General features: G+C 36.2%; 2 protein-coding genes across 4 annotated transcripts in view; one reads left to right on the forward strand and one right to left on the reverse strand.

Annotated features, from left to right (window-relative positions):
- The window catches only part of LOC127633040 (chemokine-like protein TAFA-1), a 588,934-nt gene that overhangs the window by 410,539 nt on the left and 158,547 nt on the right, over positions 1-19,848 (forward strand). The window lies entirely within an intron of this gene.
- LOC127633038 (NEDD8-activating enzyme E1 catalytic subunit-like) lies at positions 1,633-14,480 on the reverse strand. 3 transcript variants are annotated; one of them, XM_052111899.1, is made up of 18 exons: positions 14,333-14,480; positions 13,705-13,743; positions 13,171-13,291; positions 10,882-10,962; positions 10,598-10,680; positions 10,378-10,458; positions 10,148-10,191; positions 9,905-9,969; positions 9,612-9,767; positions 7,261-7,363; positions 7,062-7,175; positions 5,498-5,551; positions 5,336-5,372; positions 5,168-5,249; positions 4,313-4,413; positions 2,772-2,835; positions 2,592-2,646; positions 1,633-2,491 (listed from the first exon to the last, which is right to left on the reverse strand). In XM_052111899.1, exons 1-18 carry the CDS (start codon positions 14,431-14,433, stop codon positions 2,403-2,405), a joined length of 1,470 nt encoding a protein of 489 aa, XP_051967859.1. In that variant the 5' UTR covers positions 14,434-14,480; the 3' UTR covers positions 1,633-2,402. The 3 variants fall into 3 exon arrangements, with proteins under 3 accessions (XP_051967859.1, XP_051967858.1, XP_051967861.1); XM_052111898.1 differs by lacking the exon at positions 14,333-14,480 and adding an exon at positions 13,877-14,284; XM_052111901.1 differs by lacking the exons at positions 13,705-13,743; positions 14,333-14,480 and adding an exon at positions 13,877-13,914.

Raw genomic sequence — 19,848 nt, forward strand, 5'->3', positions numbered from 1 at the left:
GAATCTGATTCAAACCACATCGTGAGGTGGTTTAAAATGCGAATTAAATCTGGTAAATCACAAATATCCCAAGCTTTAGTCCAGTTTATATTTCTAAATTGTTCCACAATTACATTTTATGAATAGCCGTTTCACCTATTATAATATTTATAATCTGTTTAATATTAAAATGGTGTTTAAGGATATCAGTATATCCTATAAACATGCTGTCTTCAACATATATTGTCTCAGAAATATCACTTCCACAAGCTCTTACAAAATGTGTAACATGCTGAGGTATGGCGTCATAAACAACAGCATACTCTTGTCTTTTGGTGTAACTGGAATCCCAAATGTATCCAATAATTCACTTTAAGTTAACAAATTATACATTTGAATTAAAAGTTGTCTAACTAAAACAATATTATTTTCATACCAACTTTTATAGAAGAGAGATCCATTTTTATAATGAATACTTCTATTATTCCAAATAGTATATTTATGTTGGGGAAATTTGTGCTTAAACACCAGCATCCAAGCTAATAATGCTTGTTTGTGAAAGTTGGCTAATTTCACAGGTAGTTTGTCCATTTTATAATCAGATCTCAACAAAAGATCTATGCCACCCAACATATAAAACACGTACTTTGGAAATGTGTACCACATGCTGTCCTTTTCTTTCATGAATTTTATTAACCAATTAACCTTAAATGTATTATTCAAGGTTTCAAAGGTAAGCACAGACTAACCCACCTTTACTCTTTTGCTAACATAAAATGTCCTTTCTCAAATAATGCTGTCTCCATAGAAAACTAAATACATTTTTTCATAATTCCTTGTATACACTAGATGGCATATCTAAGGCTAAAGAGACACATAACAGATTTTTAAGACCCTTCCATTCAGGAATAAATCTCTTGGAAGCAATACATGAAATCTCCTCTTCATTTTAATTATAGGTCTGAAGTTAAGCACACTCCAGAGAATCTCTGGACAGGGCGCTTATTTGGAGAGCGAGATTATGCACCTCCATTTTTCCCGCATTTGTTTTGAAATCATTGTCACGTGGATACTCCTAAATCTTTACCAAAGTAACCCATGCAGATATTGATAGGTTATGTCTGAACGTGCGAATCTGATTTGAGAAAAAAATCCGATTTTCCTGATCTGAACATAAGGACACTTCGAATGCGACCTTCTTTCACGGGAATTCGGAGGATGCATGAGGTGTATCCTTCGTGAGCACTCACGGGAATGTCTAAAAAATACAAAATTACGCCAATTTGCCCGTAAATATGATGTTGAAACGCAATTAATGTTAATTCCCAAATTCAAGTACCTCAATGGGTGCAGAGTATATCATATCTACAATTACATTAATATATAATTCAAATAAAGTATTCGACTTAAAGTACACATGTAAAATCTATGTTCTTTTCTCTTTACATTTATAACTCTCCTAAAATGTACCTCATACACTCCCTTCAAAAGAGACTTTGTTTCCTTCTCACGCGCTTGTTAAAATGTGGCGTGCTGTCATAGCAACCGTTTGTCCTACGAATGCCGTATCGTTTTAGCGAAACTGAATGATTTTATATATGCGCTTCAAAACTACAATTCATTTCTTTAAAAGTAAAACCTTTTAATTGAGGTGAAACATGACAGTGGCATATAACAGTACAGTACACTGAATAATGTAGTACAATCTAACCTCAACTTTATACCAAATTATCCCACAACAAATTAAAAACAGTTAGCAATAGTGAGTATAGCAACTTCAACACTGAGGCAATAGTTTCCTTCCCTCGCAGTACCAACTCGTCATAATCCAGACTTAAACCTGTAATACTGTCAATGATAAATTACACACAGGTTAATGACCAAGTTCGATTATCAATTACAATTAACAGGTATCTCACGGAGTAAACATACTCAGAAACCAAGTAACTGAGGTGACATTTTAAATTCTTGGGCAAATTACTGTACAATGACGCTAATACTCATTTAAAATAAGGTATCCCCTTTTTAATTTAAACACTAATTATTATTTTTCTACAATACAGTCAAATTGTATTAATGCAGAACAATAACAAAATAAATACACAAACAGTTGACATATAAAAGGCTATCAAACCCCCAAAAAATGCCTCCTGTGTGAAGACCAAAGCAGTGCAAAACAATTAAAATGCAGCCCCCTCTAAGTGTCATTCATTGATGGACAAAGTTGAACAAAAACTAGATATTAAATGCCAACCACAACTATTTCAGATGAGCATGTACATGTGATGTCAGTGATGATGCAGACTACATTTCCAAGGCTGGAATTTTGATGCTACATTTTGATGACTATTCCAATAACTGCTTAAAATTGATGACTACTCCAATAACTGCTTAAAACTGTCCATGAGAATGAAGCATTTGTTCTATGAGCTAAAGATGAGCTTGAAGAGAACGGTCTGAGGAGTGGTGACATCAGCCACAGCTAGTTCTTGGCCATCCACTAGTCCAAGCTCTGCAAACACAGAACGTGTCATGTAGTGAACAATTCATACATTATACAATATTTATATTTTTAAATATACTACATTTTATCACAAAATACTTTCAACCACCTTTCAGCGTTTTGCTTAGATTTGGACGTGTTCGCTCTTCAATAGATGCTACAGTCTGAAAGTAAACAAATCTAGTTTTTAGTACAAACAAATCTATAATATGTGTGTAAAGACAAACAGAACCAAATCAAACTAATTTATGATCAGTCAGATACACAAATGTTATAAAAGTCTTTTAACCTGTAGGTAAAGAGTTTTGTTTTTTCCATCCACATTTGAAGTGATGGAAGGTGATTTCATTTGACTAGAAAAGAAGATTAATTCAGTTATTACAAACAGGACCAAATGACACAACTTCAGAGAAATGCACAGCTACACTGAGTACAACATAACAATAACCAGTCTACAGTTGTTGCATACTGTAATGTAGAGGTGTGAATCTCCACTGGCCTCACGATTCGATTATAAAAAGATTCTCGATGCATCACAATATATCTTGTCCTTCAATATCTTTCTTTTTTCAGTTTCTTCAAAATTAATTTTTTACTCTATTTTTTCACTTTCAGCTTTTTATTTAACAGAGGTTTTACAAATCAGAACGAGTCACATTACATAAACTGGCCTTTTACGTTCAGTATGAGCTGTGAACAAAATATGGCATATCCACAGGATTAAATAAATGGTTATATATTTTAAAAGAGTATCTCAGTTTTTCAGTTTCTTTCTTTAGAACCTTATAAAAAAAATCTCTTAAAAAAAAAAATATTGGTTCTCCATCAAAACACACTGAATCCTATTACTTCAACTGATTATATTATTATTTTTATAATAATATTTATATAATAATAATAATAATAATAATAATAATAATAATAATAGTAAATCATTTAATAGTATTTAATTATTATTTAAAATTACTTTTACATTTTTAAGCACAAATGGAAGTTGCTGGTCCAGGATAAGAGATATATCTGCTTCTATGAGAGTGCAGCTGTCAGGTTCTCCTCTCCTCACCTGCACAGGTGATAGTAAAGCTTTTAAATAGTGTAGTTGTTGCTTCAGAAATGTATTAAATGTCCCATATGCACCGTTCTATCTGTTTTCTCTGCGAGTAGAAGATAAAACCTTTATCATCAGGTGTGTTCTCTGTCCTGACAAACGAGTGACTGGCAATGACAAACAGCAATGAAATGGAGAGCGTGCAAGAGAATAAGAAAGGCATCAATTAAATGAAATATCACCAACATCTCCCGAACCGCTGCCTCTTTATTATTTTGTTCTGTGTTTTATCCCGTTGTGTGTAAATCAGTGCGAGCTCATCTTTCATGTTGTTTGTTGGCTTATCACGAATAAACTCTCCTGTTGCAATATAAGTGGGTTTGTGAAAGAATTTCTGGATCGTAGTTTCATTCGGGCACAAATGGTCATGTGTTTGATGCAGCTGGTCTGCAAACAGTCGTGTTTGTGCACTTGACTTTAGTTTATGCATTTAACTCACGTCTTTGTTTACACATCTGTCTTGGGTGCGCACCACTGCTCTACCGTGATTTAAACTGAACTCAGAATTGATTGAATATGAATCGCGATGCATTGCTGAAACTATTTTTTCCAACAGCTCTACAGTAATGCAGTTTTTCAACATATTGTTCTATTCAATATTACCACAAAGAGACAAGACATAATGTGAATATTAAGAGGTTTACTTGCATATGACTTTTGTTAAGCATTATGTTCAGGGACCATAAAAAATGTACAAGTGAACAAGAAAGATTGTGACTCACAGAGAAGCACTCTCAGTCAAGTAGTCCAGAACGTCTTGAAGTTTAGCTGAGGGTGGGAAAGGCAGGTCCTGTGGCACCTGACTGCAGGCAGAACAGTTCTCCTACACATGCAGAACATTTAAGCCATGTTGATTTTCAGACATTTTACGAATTCCTTCTTGTATATCGGCAATCATTTTATTAAAGCTGAGATGATATTATTATTATTATTATCACTACTACTACTGCTATTATTGTTATTATTACTGCTACCACTACTTCTACTATTATTCCTCGTATTATACTACTACTACTACAACTATGATTGTTCCATATCTATCTATCTATCATTCAGCTAGTTTAAATCTATATCTTTCTTTTTCTCTCTCTCCACAACATCACCAAAGAAATTTAAATAATAATGATTAATATTATATGACATTAAATTAGCCTATTCCTTAAACTTATCACAGTACCTGTAGACACTACTATATCTATACATCTATAATAGTGTTTGTTTGTTTTTATGTGTGTGTGTGTATATATATATATATGTGTGTGTGTGTGTGTGTGTGTGTGTGTGTGTGTGTGTGTGTGTCAATGGTCTCTTACTTGTATAAGCTGCTATGTCTTGTTGAGTAATGTTTTGTTCAATAAAAAAATAAAACATTATTTCTGCTGTCAACATATAAAATAATAACCTAAAAATGTTTTTTAATTTTTAGTTATCTACTTGGTTACTCATTCTACACTCATTACATGCTAGATGCTTTTTTATCAAAAGTGCCTTCCAGTTCAATAACTGTAGGAACCAAGTCTCCCACATAGTTAAGTAGCTAGCTAATGTAAAGTGTACAACAGTGATAAATCACAGACCTTTCTCTCAGCCTCAAAGGTGTGTGTATACAGTCCATCCACATCATTGAACACCAGGTAGTTGTTCAAAGGGGCGTAGGCACTGTACAGCAGAAGTAAAGAACAAATAAGACATGTGATTGAACACTATATTCTATGTTCCCAGTGAAACATTTTATAATAACTTACCTTGAGGCAATTTTGAAAACCTCTGTGGCACAAGCAGCTGAAATGTGCAAGAAAGAAAGTGGCTCAATTGAACTGTAGTTTCATTTATACCTCAACTTGTTTAAAATTTTGAAAAAAATTCAAGCATGCCAAGATCAAAGAATATTTGGTTTGTCAGCATACCAGCAATAACTGCATTTGTAGAAGCCACAGCAGGAATTATTCTCTTTACAACTCCTGAAACACAGGTGAGGTAATACATTAACACCCAACAATGGAAGCTTCTGAAAAATATCAGTTAATTACAGTAAACAAAATGTACTTTATTTTAAAATAAAATACTTAAAAGGAATATTTCACCCAAAAATTAAAATTCGCTCATAATTTACTCTTATGCCATCCCAGGTGTGTATGACTTTCTTTCTTCAGAACACAAAAGAAGATTTTAGAAGAATGTTTCAGCTCTGTAGGTCCATAAAATGCAAGTGAATGGTGCAACTTTTCTGAAGCTCCAAAAAGGACATATAGCCATCATAAAAATTATCTATATGATTCCAGTGGTCTAATATATGACTTCTGAAGTGAAACGCTTCAACGTGTAAGAACTGGATTAAACTTTATTTTTACAAAAAATGTTTGCTCCCAGGTAAGCCTGAGGTTTGTACGTTGAGGGAGGACTTCAAACTGCCTCTCCTGTGACGCAAGCGTGAAAGCCTTCTCTGCACAGATATTCATACGTAGATCCTTTATTAGAAGCCGTTTCTTTGGACTGTGGTACTTTTTCGACACAAAGGAATTTATGCAGTAGTCAGAGCAAGGAGCTCGGTCTGAAGCATCTCCTCCACTCACGCACTTGCATTAAAACCGATTTAAACAGCTCTCCTTGTTCACTATTCCAAAATGGCAGTTGACATATTCAAATCAGTCAAATGAAGCATCTATGCAAGATTCTCTATGCTCCGCTGTTGTAAAAAAAAAACTGCACTTCTGGATTTTTTCCATATTTCACATGTCAGTTCTCGTGTGAACTTGTGCTTCAATGCTTTAATAAAAAAAAAAATATTAAAATATTGATCCATTTCTTACACACACCTTGTGTTTTGCTTCAGAAGTCATTATTTTATCCACTGGAGCCGAACTGATTATTTTTATGATGGCTATATGTGCTTTCTGGAAATTTGGCACACATTCACTTGCACTGAATGGACCTACAAGAGCTTAAATATTATTCTAAAAATCTTTATTTGTGTTCTGAAGAATAATGAAAGTCATACACATCTGGGATGACGAGAGTAAATTATGAGAGAATTTTCATTTTACCCCTTTAAAAGGTGCTGCAAGTGATTTTTTTTAAGAAACTACAAACAAAATAAAATAATGCTGGGCTTGGTCAGATTTTTTTGATCAGAAGACTATCAGCTTTGAAATATGTATTCTTTTTATTGAGCCAAGAACGCAGTCTGTGAAGTTTCATTCTTCAATTGGTCACATGTCTTCTCGTCATACAGATTCGCAGGCCAGAGTTAACCATATTTGAACTTTCATGTCCTTTGTTCAGATGCGTTTGAATGGAGCGCAAAGTCCAGTGTGACAGGGATCAAGTCTGGTGGAAGTTTCACAACAGCTAACATCACTTACAGCTCTTTTAATGATAACCACCTGGGTAGAAAAACCCTTTCATAACCAGTAGCCCAATTTGGTGATCATTGTTTGCCACTGACCAAGTAACCAGGTCTCTCTCACTCACCCTGGGTGAGTCTGTAAGTCACCCCTTTGATGTTGAATTCTGCTGCTCTCTCCAAAGATTTCTGGTACACCCATTGAATGTGCTTAGGGTCATCCCCATCTAGGGCCACATCATCTGAGGACAACATTTAAAAATAAAACAATCTGCTTTTGACAATGTTGTAGATTCAGTCCTATGTAGGTAATGCGCATTCATGTACCTCCAAAAGGCTTGTCTTTGGGCCAAAGCAGCATGCGGACATATTCAACACAATGTTCAGGTAATCGTGGCATAGAAGCGATAGTACACATTGGGAAGTTTATCTGAGGACAAAGACCAAAACTATGAAACTTAACAACAGGACTCAGTCGAACTTTGTTTTTGTGACAAACTTGATGCAAATCTTAATGATTTTTTTAATGCCAATATTAGGGATGTCAATGGATTACAGTTTTTAATCAAATTAATTACATAAATGTTCTGATTAATTTAACGGATTAATAGCATATATAAATATTTGCCAATTAATGCTATCAAAAAACACAATTATTCAATATATCTATTTATAGTGATTAAATAATAATATATTGAATAATTATGAATATAAAATATATTATAAATATAATATGTTCAGATAATTAAAATCATTAAATTATTGTGGCAGATGAGGTAAGCATTGTAAGAAACTGTAGAAGACACTTTTTGTATTATTTTCATTTTATAGTTCAGAAGCCTTGCATTGGCCAACAGTTCACAGCAATCTATTTTGCAAATGAACTCGCCGATCTGTTCGAGATAGATTTATTATCAGGGAATTTCTAAAGATGCGTCAATGTACATGTGCATCATACGGACACTTTTTGAGCATCTCACTTTGGTTGCGTTGCATCATTAACAGCTTTTTAGGTTGCCGTGTCAAGTTAAAGGTTGTTTTACAACTTAAAACACATCTTGAGATCCCTGCATACAAGACTGCGCCTTCCAGCTGTTTCTGAGTGCAAGAACCTGCTCTTATGTTGTGCGGTCAAGCATGAGAGTGGTTTGTTGTCTGTACAGCTGCACATTGCCTATTAAGCTGGAGTTTTGCTTACTGCCCCCTGCTGAAAACAGGTGGTACTTCAAGCTTGAATTGCTCAGATGGTAGGAATATTCCTAATGGTGGCCCGGAGACTTGATTAAAAGTGTTAGTTCACCCAAAGATTGTCTCATCATTTACTCACCCTTATGCCATCCCAGGAGAGTATGACTTTTTCTTCAGCAGAACACATTTGAAGAAAATTATCTCAGCTCAGGAGGTCCTTAAAATGCAAGTGGATGGTCATCAGACTTTTGAAGCTCCAAAAAGAACAGACAATCAGCATTAACATCATCAATACGACTCAAGCTGTTAAATTAGAGTCTTATAAAGTGACAAATCACTTTTGGTGCAAAAAAGATACATATGTTAGTACTTTTTAACTATAATCTGTCATTTCTGGAAAGCAGGAGTATACGTGTGTGCCGTATATGTGTGTGACGTAATCGTGTCGGCACGCGAGACACGCGAGAATTGACAAATGTGCGACACGCCTGGAAGAGCAGTGCTGATTACAACTGAGTAGGAGGAATGCTGTACAGAAGCTTGGTTGGTTTAGATATGCATTTGTATCCGTTTGTTTACTCCCAATGGTCGTTTGTGTGCTTATCCTGGATGTCTCAACCAAGAGAACGTGAGATTACATCCGTTACATGCCAATGCGAATACGTCACACGAGAGACCACATTAATTCAGTGCTCTCGTGAATGAGTATACCGCAGCTGACCAGAAGCAATGATTTATAGTTAAAAAGTACTTAAATATTTATATTTTTCACACCAAAAGCAATTGTGTCGCTTTAGAAGACATTAATTTAACCGCTGGAGACTTAGGGGCTGAGGTTAATGCTGACTGTGTAATTTTTGGAACTTCAAAAATGTCTGATCGCCATCCACTTGCATTTCAAGGACATATTGAGCTGATATATTTAAAAAAAAAAATCAAATGTGTTCTGCTGAAGAAAGACAGTCATTCACACCTGGGATATAATGAGGGTGAGTAAATGATGAGAGAATTTTTAGTTTTGGTTGAACTATCCCATTAAGAGTTTTTTTTTTTTTTATGCATTATTGTTTATATAATTTAGCAAACTGAATTAATGCATTAAGTTGCCTAAGCTAAAATACTTTCTCCTATTACAGCTTATTATGTACAAACTATTAAAATGAAAATCATTCATAGGTTAATTCCCCTGCAAAGTTCCCTGTGGCACAATCAAAACATTGCTCTGCTTGTTTAAGCATCTTGACCAGCCCGACACTGCAACAGCATGCTGCTGCTCGCTCAACTAATGGTGTGAGTTTAGGGTGGGACTCTATGTTGGTCAGACTAATGACAAATCGGTTCAGAAAATCTGTTTGAAAACATCAATATTTTTGCAATTCCATTTGGTGACAATAGTGCTGCAGTAATTACACACATCATCTTTAAGCTAAATTGAATATCACATTTCAGGCTTTGCTTTTAAAAACACAAGCCTAGTATGTACATCACACCTGTGGGGGGTAGAGTTCTAGGGTGCAGTCAATGCAAGTGGTCATGCCTGGAAGAATGACTCGAGCATTGCCCTTAAAGCCCTCTGTGCCTCCATCTATAAGAGGAATAATAGAGCTGGGGTCCAGGACACCATCTTCATAGATCAGCAGCGACAGCTAACAAATAGAAAACCAGAAACATAAACTCTAACATAAGAAGCACAGAAACACTATTTAAAGAACATACAAAGGACTCTATATAAAGATATTTGCATGCACTGTTTGTTGATTTATACAGGACAGTAAACACATACCAGCATGCCGTTCATCCATCTTCTCGCAACAACAGAGTCCAGGCCACACACTACTATATGAAATTCTATGCAGCAACACAACATTAGAATTACATGTAAGCTTTATGAATAAATAAAGGGTCAAACACAAATTATTATTTCTGACATTAAAGAATAAAATTTCCACATGTTTTATGATGTGTTAGAATAAGATCAGACTATTTATCTTAGATTTCATAAGGAAGTAAAATAGGCTATTTTTACGCCTGTAAAATGTCTCATCCAAGTCCTGGATTTTCTTAAAATGTCTGTATTGGTTATTAAGGGAAACATAAACATATTTTGACACATATATTACAAGAAAACATTTCATAAAGAGAAATATAGCAACATTTCAACATCCCCCACAAATTTTGAGACACATCCCAAAATTAGAGAAATATATTATGATTTGACAGACTATGCAAAGTTTGATACACTGTGTAGAAAGATACGGGACAACATTGCATCCTGTTATTCTGCCGTTTATGAAGTCTGCTGCAACCTCTGCTTTTGATTGCCCCACATCTTTAGGTCTGCAGATACATCAGCAAGCAGTTTATATTAGTAAAAAAACAAAAACAAAAAAGGAACACAAAAACAAAATCCCCTCTCTCTCTCCACTCATGATAGAATAGTTATGAAAATGGCAACTAGCAGTTGACTAAGACTAACCTGAAGAGGAACTGTCTGTTGAGATTGGAAACATCAATAGTGTCCATGTCCACCACATCAATGTGTCGAAAACCTGACAAGGCCTTAGTGGGGAAAAAAAAGTTGCACCACAGAAAAACAAATCTTTTTGATTAGAAAAATGATAGAGGTCAACCAGCCTGAATACATGTACATAACAGTATAAGCTAGCAAACAGCCTCTGTGCAACTACAAGGAGGTTTGCAGTAATGGCAGGAACAAACAAAGAAACCTGTTTGGAAATTACGGAGCAAGAAGAACTATACCAGATCTTTCAGCAGTTCACATCCAAGTCCACCAGCTCCAATAACCAGAATTTTGCATGTGTCCAATAAAAACTGGAGAGACTGCAAGAAGATGCCCAGAGGAAAGAAATAAGCAACATTCAAGTTTCCAAACTGACTGATCTTGCATTAGAATCATGAAACTAAAATGAGACCCATTTAGTGCATTCAATGAATATGTTTTGTTCAATACATGTTAAGCTCAATCGACAGCATTTGTGAATTAATGTCAACTTTCCCCTCCTTTAAAAGAAAAGCAGAAATCTGGGTTACAGTGTGGCACTTACAATGGAAGTGCATGTGGTCGATCCATAAATGTTAAAATACTCAATGTTTCAAAAGTATAGCCAAAAGATGTAAACAATTTACGTCTTAACGTGGTTTTAGTGTGCTAAAAAACTGAAATATTTCTAAGTTAGGACACATGCTCTCTGTTGCTGATGCCGAAAAACTAATTCATGTGTTCATGACCTGAAGACTAGATTACTGTAATGCATTACTGGGAAGATGTCCTGCAATTTCAATAAATAAACTTCAATTGGTTCAAAATGCAGCTGCCAGAGTGCTGGCTAGAACCAAGAAATATGATCATATTACCCCCATTTTATTATCATTACATTGGCTACCTATTCAATTTCATATTAATTAATTGTTAATATCAATAATTCTAAGAATATCAAAATCAACATCATGAGGTAGATCCTATGTTTTCCCATTTTGCTCCTAAACTATAGAATAGTCTCCCTAACACTGTTCAGGATGCAGACAGACTCAGTTTAAGTCTAGACTAAAGACTCATCTATTTAGCCAGGCATACACCAAATGTATCTTTCAACTCACAATTAGGCTGCTTTAGTTAGGTCTGCCAGAACCAGAAACATTGATCATGATCTAGAACTCTGCATAAAATGTAATGACATTTACGCTAATATTATTCTATTTGTTTCCATGTCTCAACCTCTGGATTAATATCCCGAGGTTACCAGAGCCGGCTCTGTTCCTTCTTCGTGTCAGACTCCACTGCTATGTGTCTCTGAGTGATGATGACTAAATGCAGCCGGTGCAGGCCAGAGATGTCTTCAGTCTTTTACAATGGACTTCAGAGGATGAGCTGATGCCAACTCTGACTGGAAGACATCAGATACTTCATATGCCACTGCCTGAACCTTGGACTTAGGATGGACCTCACTGAAATAACCTTCCGGTTGAACTGTGATGCATCTCATTGATCTCTAACTGCATCACCTTTGTCTATTGATGGACTACACTCTTGAAATGGAATACATAGACTCAATTAATTGCCAACAAAAGCCTTCATCAGCCATCCTTGGGCAAGACACTGAACCAAGTTGCTCATTGGTGTATGAGTGTGAGTGTGAATGGGTGATTGGGACACAGTGTAAAGCGTTTTGGTAACCTCTAAGGTTAAAAAAACAAATGCTATATAAGTGCAGACCATTTACCATAACTAACAAATGACAAAGCATCTATGTGAACTTCTACAGTTAATCCAGGATGGACTTCAAAGATATTAGTCATTAATCTTACAGTTTAAAAAAAAAAAATCACTGCACTGTATAGAAATAACTAGTATTGTTATTATATTCATGTTGTTTAGCCAAAGGGGAACTGGCCCCCACAGTGAGCATTGTTTCTCCCAAGGTTATTTTTCCTCCATTTTGGAGCTTTGTGTTCCTTGCCACAGTTGCCTTCAGCTTGCTCACAGGGGTTCTAAATACAATTATTATTTAATTTTCATACACAATTTGCAATCAAATTTAATCAAACTACACAATAATCACTCTAAGACTTTAAAGATATTAAAGTTAAATTTTCTGTTAATGCATGATTTTCTATAAAGCTGCTTTGAAGCGATGTGTGTTGTGAAAAGAACTATACAAATAAAAATAACCACCTACTAACCTTTTCTGCATAACGATATAAAATGTTACAACTTTTGTTGCCATGCCGACATAATGCCATAAACCCTGTAATCCAGCAAAAACTACTTCACAGCTCAAATAATGCATAAGTTTTAACAGAAAAATTAATGCAAGTACTTTTACAAAATTGTAAGCTTCAGATTTCTGCCTTTAAACCCTCCAAAATTCCCTTCCATTGCAAGTGTCAAGCTGTAACCTTGATTTATTATTTTTCTAAAGAAAAGGAGGGGCAAGTAGAAAATTATTTTTGTGGTAATCAACATTATGCCGCAAATGTGCTGTACTTGAAATTAACCTGAAATATTCTCATAAGAATGATTTGACCAACCTCAGTACTGGGTTCAAAATCTGGATGAGTGAATGGTCCAGCTCTTTCCAAGAACTTTTTGACATGGTCCCATCTTCCTTGCCAGTCACTGCAATCCCCACTCCCGTCTTCCACAACCATACTGTGGAATGAGAAATAAAACTTTTATTACATGGCTCATCATTCCAATTGTTAGCAAACAATTGGATATACAATGACCTAATAAAGACGATATAAGCAATACTTCATTAGGTTTTGGCTGGTGTGGTAGTGACATAAGGTAGGAATCTTAATGTTTTCAAACAAGGTGTCTCATATTAAATGTTATAACAGAACATGGTTATTATGGCATTTGTGCAGTCAGCAGTGTTTGGAGGTTTCGCAAGCTTTCACCCTCTTGTGTTTAGCTAGATTTGTTTAGATTTTTAAGTTGTGAACTGTTCGTAAAATAGTCTGGACAATGTATTTAGATAAAGTGAGCTTTAAATTCCTGTTGTAACACCTCCCAAACATGCTGGCTGCCACATCTAAATTCTCATCTTTCATTTCACTAACTTCTCATTCAGCTCCTCTATTCGCCTTCTTTTCTTCTCCCTAAAAAGAGAGAATAAAAGAAGGTTCATTCATGCTCTGCTACCCGCAAGTTAAAGTTCTTGCGTCCTGTTGATTGAACTAAAAGCACTGTTACGAGGGATTTAGGTTCAGTTTTGCATAAAATTTCACTTACGGCTCCTCTCCTTCCGCCATATCGTCATACACATCCAATGTGAAATGCGCAACCTTATGGCAGAAGTAAAACATTTCAAAATAAAAGTCCGCTTCACTGAACTCAATGTTGGGAATGGTTGTATGTGTGCAGAGTTGGAGCTCCATGAATACAGGGAAACACAAACATCCTAGAAAAATTTTGCTTTACTAAAAAAAATATATAAATATTTTCAGATATTTAAAAAATGAACTCAAAGTGGTTGTGACAGGGCAGAGGGCAGGTCGTGATTCTACACACCCGGTCCTTATCAAGCTAATCAAGCCTCCGAGAGGGATAAAGGCCGACTGCAGACGGTGGCGTGACAGAGAGAGAGCGTTTACGGGCAGCTGCCCTGTGTCCGTCATATGTGTGTGTTTGTGTCTTTTTGTTTATTTTTTTATTAAATATAATTTATATTGTCAAGCCAGTTCTCACCACCTCCTTTCCATTAATCGCTTTACAGTGGTCCTTTGCATTTCATCTGCCTTTTCAAGCCCTATTTTCATTGGACATCCAGCTGTTCTTCTGCCAATCATAACAGGACCCTGCAAAACATTATTGCTGACATGGGTAATTCACCTGTGAATTTGCAAGGCCTAACCCCCAAAATGGATCAATGTTCTCCTCAAGTGTCTTTACACCTGAAAGGGGTACTCTTGCAAGTAAAGCAACAGTGGGCGTGGCAGTGGCAGCTGTGTATGGCAAGTGACCTGTCTGTTTATAATGAGGCGTGCAAGGTGCTGCAATGTTGGAAAGGCATGTGGCCTGTAAAGAGTCTTCATAAGTTTGGCAGTGATTTGAGACTGCATTGTCCTTTTATGCCACTTGATGTTCTTCTGCTATCCTCTCTCCCTCCTTCCCTTGACTATGGGATACATAGTGCTGCACAAGACTAGGAATAGCAGAAAAGGACAACAGGGAAGATAGTGTTAGAATACTGGAATCAAGACGAAAACGGACACTGTCATATTCTATGCAGATGTTAGTTGGGCCTCTCCAGGTCTTTACTGAGAGGGTGAAGAGGTAGAGTGGATGGCTGCTGTCACGCACAAGGAAAGTCCATTCTGATGCACCAGTGAGGGTATCCCTTGCCTCACTTGAAGCCATGCAACCTCAGTACCAGCCTACAAAATAAAGGAACAATTAATCAATAAGACCAAATTAGTGAATATGACATACATAAAACAATGATCATTTACAGTAGTTGAATTACCTGTACACCAAAAGAAAGGCTGATGCCACATGTCATGTATGTATATAATTTCAGGTTAAGAGACTATTCTTTTTTAGTTACCTTTTTTGTTTGCATACAAGAATAACATACTTTTTTTTGTTGTTCACAAAGTGGGGTTTAAAAGTCCACATTTAGTGTTAATTGGCATAATAAATTACCAGAAAAGTAGAGATGATACAATAATTTATAATTATGATTAGCCTTTATAAAGATCAAATGTATCAACATTTGCAGAGCAATACTTCAGGCAGAACATTCCACCAGTCACAAACTTCAGAAAATAGTGCATCATGCATTAGAATGAGAACACAACTATTTCATGGCATAAAAGATACAAGAACTAAATCAATGTTGAACATTGTATCTCAAAAAGAGGACAATGTGCCCCCCATGTGCTACTTAAATAATTCACACAAAATGTAATATTATCTTATATTTTTCTGACCCTCGTGCCATCTGTCTATGACTGTCTCTCTTCAGAACACAAATTAAGATTTTTAGAAAAATATTTATACCTAATATATGTAGGTCCATTCAATGTAAGTTTTGACGCTGCAAAAAGCACATAAAAGCAGCATAAAAGCAATACATAAAAATCCAGTGGTTTAATCCATGACTTCAGAAATGATAAGACAGGTGTGGGTGAGAAACAGATCAATGTTTAAGTCAATTTTTGCTAGCAATTATTCTCTCTGCCCAGTAGGTGGCGATATACATGAAGAACATGAATCACCAAAAACACAAGAAGAAAGTGAATTTTAAAGTGGAGATTGACTGAGCAGGGAGGAGAATTAGTAAAAAAGGAATTAAGTATTGATCTGTTTCTCACCACATCTATCCTATCGCTTCTGAAGACATGGATAAAACCATTGGAGGCACATGGATTAGACTACTTGGGAGCTTCAATATTTTAGCACAAGTCATACACATCCAGGATGGCATGCGTGTGAGTAAATGAACTATCCCATTAAGTAAAAATATATTTTTGACTTTTTTCGTTCTTATTTTTGATTATTTTGTCTTATTGATTCCTCAAAATCCATGAATACTTAAATCTATGAATACTTTATTATAAATCAAACTTGATCATGAAAGATGCAGTATGAAACATTTTTGAAAAGTTGATGTAGTGAATTTCTGTATGCAGAGCTTTTAACTAGATAAACACTGATTCAAGGATGTAACCTTCAAAGAAAAATTGACACAGAGTGTGGCTTTTGAGCTCACTTAAATTATGTCATCAATCAGTCACTTATTAAGGTTACTCAAGTGACAAGTTTTATTAGTCATGTGTTGTTGTTATTATAGCCTGCAGTTTTTTTTTTTTTTGTCTTAAAAATAGTGGTTTATAATTAGTCCTGTATCAGTTCAGAATCTAAACATCTTTCATGTATGTAACCATATGTTTAAGACAATATGATTATGACATCACGGTGACCTTTTTATCAACTCTTCTTCGAAGCAATTCATACATGTGTAATGAAAAGTATGTCATTCTGCTGCAGTTAGCACCTTAAATGGCAGATGTCACTGCCTTCTAGTAATATGTACCTTTCAAGATCCCAAAACCAGTACAAGTCTCTAATTATAACTATGAATTCTCAAAATGTCAAAAGACATCACAACAGACCAGGAAAACATAGTAATACAAGCTTTATACCAGAGATTAAACTACTTGTGTGGCTCAACGAACACTTAAATTAGAAATTACAGCATAAATGTCAAATGAACTCATTCGTATTACTACTACTAAACAAAGCCAAAACTCTAATAACCACAGAGTGCCCCAGGGACTTACATTACATTGGTGCACATATATTCATATATCTAATTTATTTGAGCATTTAGAATATGATTACATATTCCCTCTGAAACAGACACAGCCATTGAGAAGGAAGTTATTTTTCCTTTACCTTTAATTACGGTACCTGATAAGCACTTTAATGACAGTTTCACCACTTCTGTTCAATAACATCAGGTTGACACATTGCACAAGACTCGAGACCACCATCTCACAAATGGTACATATGTATTAAACCACTCTACAATCTGATGGTTAACACAATTACAATGAGTTCCAAGTCTTAAATACAGGTGGTGAGGTTGTTTGCAAACCACAAATGTTCAAACTCGTAGTGTTCATTCTGTTGAGTTAATAAGGGAGAGGTCAGGCTTGATACAAAGCTTGTATGTTTTCTCTCCATCCCATTTCATCCCATCCATCCATCCAGCATTTGAGAGAATGTCTGTGGAATGTTAATAAGGGTTTGGAATCTGCACTTTAGCAGGTTTTGTCAACAAAAAAAAGGGAAGTGAATTTGCTTTAATCCTAGAATGTTTTTGTTTTTTTTAATTATTGTTTTTGTTTTTTTAATTATTATTATTTCTGTGACCTGATCCATCATTTTAAGTCACTTTGCCCAAGTGACACAGTTCGAATATAATGCACAGCTGTGAAAAGGAAAGCATTAAATGCTTATATCTCAGCAATGTTTTGGAGTATACACATACAAATGATATCATTAGAAGTTAATAAAGAAGGAAAAAGCTCAGATTTGGTTGAAGTTTACAACGTAATACGGCAAGTAAGTTCATTGGAGCATGTATCCTAGACAGACTTAAAACAGCAGTTTTCTGGTGGAGACTTCATTTGAATTGATCAGTAACTGTAAAACAAACAAAACAAATTAACAAAAGTTTTAACGGATGTAACCAAATGTTGAATATTGGGGGACCAAATGTATCTGCAACAGAAAAAACTCAGATATTGTTCAAACACAATTCTAAACATTAGGTGTGTGAATGTTCCCCACGCAAAATGTATGGTTGTATGGCCCTGATTCTAACTAATACATTTCCATAGTTGTATTATAGTATCTTTATAAGGAACAGATGGAAACAATGGCTTAAATGCTGTAAAACTATAACACTATGTGAATATGATCCTATCATGTAGGAATTATGAAGCCAATTTTGTTTCCCTGGAGATTGCTTCCTTGATTCCCTGAATAGCCCTGCATACTGATGAAATATCATGGAAATGATCTTGCTGCATTAATATGAATAAGTCATATAAATTTCTAAACATCATGCTTTATTTTATCTTGTTGATTAATGCAAGGATGACTGTCATACATGTTGTGACAGTGTGGTGTGCTTGTAGGGGGCAACTGCATTATCCCTTAAATATCCCTGCACACATATAAAACATAATTTGCTGTTTTAATATTTGCAGATATGCAATTTTTTAAAGACAACCAAAGATTCACCAAATTCGAGTACAAATTTGGAAAATATATAAACAAACAGGCTCATAGGGGGTCTGGATAGCTTAGAAAGTTAAAGACGCTGACTACCACATCTGGAGTCGCAAGTTAGAATCCAGGGCATGCTGAGTGACTCCTGTCAGGCTTCTTAAGCAACCAATTGTCTAGGTTGCTAGGATGGGTAGTCACGTTGGGTTAACATTCTCGTGGTCACTATAATGTGGTTCTTGCTCTCGGTGGGGCACGTGGCGAGTTGTGCGTGGATGCCGCAGAGAATAGCGCAAGACTTCACACGCGCTAGGTCTCCGTGGTAACGTGCTCAACAAGCCACGTGATAAGATGTGTGGATTGATGGTCTCAGACGCAGAGACAGCTGAGACTTGTCCTTCGCAACCTAGATTGTCACTATGCCACCACAAGGACATTGGGCATACCAAATTGGCGAGAGAAAGCCCCCCCCCCCCCCATAAAAACAAACAGGCTCATGACAAATGTTTCAATTAGTCAATAAATCCACCACCCCTGGCTCGGTCTCGATGTGGTGTTGGATGAGGTTCGTGCGACCAGTAGAGGGGAAAACACATCCGCAAATTGTTGTTGTAATTTGGCAACCTCTGGGAGTTTGTACAATGAGAGGTGGTCTCCGAAAGTGACCACGGTGACGTGATTGTGTTTTGTGTTTGCCTCCAGCCCTAGCTCCGCCCTCTTCGGAACTACCGTAGCCAACGTCACAAGGTCACCTCCCTCCACAATTTCAGGAGGTTGAGGTGATAAATTTGATGTGTGCCCCCTCTATCGGTTCATTTTACCTCATAATCGAGATCCCCCACTTGTAGTGTGACCTCAAAGGGTCCTTGCCACTTTCTCCTGTGTTAGTTGCCCCAAGGTGTGGAGTTTTGCTCTAAGATCAAGAACGTATAAAATGTAATTCTTACTAGTTGAAAGTCCCTCCTCCCAAGCTTCAAGCATGACATCAAGCATTCCATGTGGGAGCCGCCCATACAGCAGCTCAAATGGGGAAAACCCTGTGGAGGCTTGCGTGACCTCTCATACTGTGAATAACAGGGGATCGAGCCATTTGTCCCAATTTACATTACATTTACATGTATGCATTTGGCAGACGCTTTTATCCAAAGCGACTTACAGTGCACTTATTACAGGGACAATCCCCCCGGAGCAACCTGGAGTTAAGTGCCTTGCTCAAGGACACAATGGTGGTGGATGTGGGGCTCAAACCAGCGTCCTTCTGATTACCAGATTACCAGTTATGTGCTTAGACCACTACACCACCACCACTCAAGTTCTAGCATCATCGTGCATAAACTTACGAATCATGTTTTTAAGGGTTTTATCGTTCCACCAGGCCATCTGTTTGTGGATGGTCAACACTGGTGCAGATCGATTTAATGGCCAATAATTTGCATAATGTTCATGACATAAAGGTTGTGCCC

The sequence above is a fragment of the Xyrauchen texanus genome, chromosome 39, assembly GCF_025860055.1.
Source record: "Xyrauchen texanus isolate HMW12.3.18 chromosome 39, RBS_HiC_50CHRs, whole genome shotgun sequence".
Classification (NCBI taxonomy): Eukaryota; Metazoa; Chordata; class Actinopteri; order Cypriniformes; family Catostomidae; genus Xyrauchen; species Xyrauchen texanus.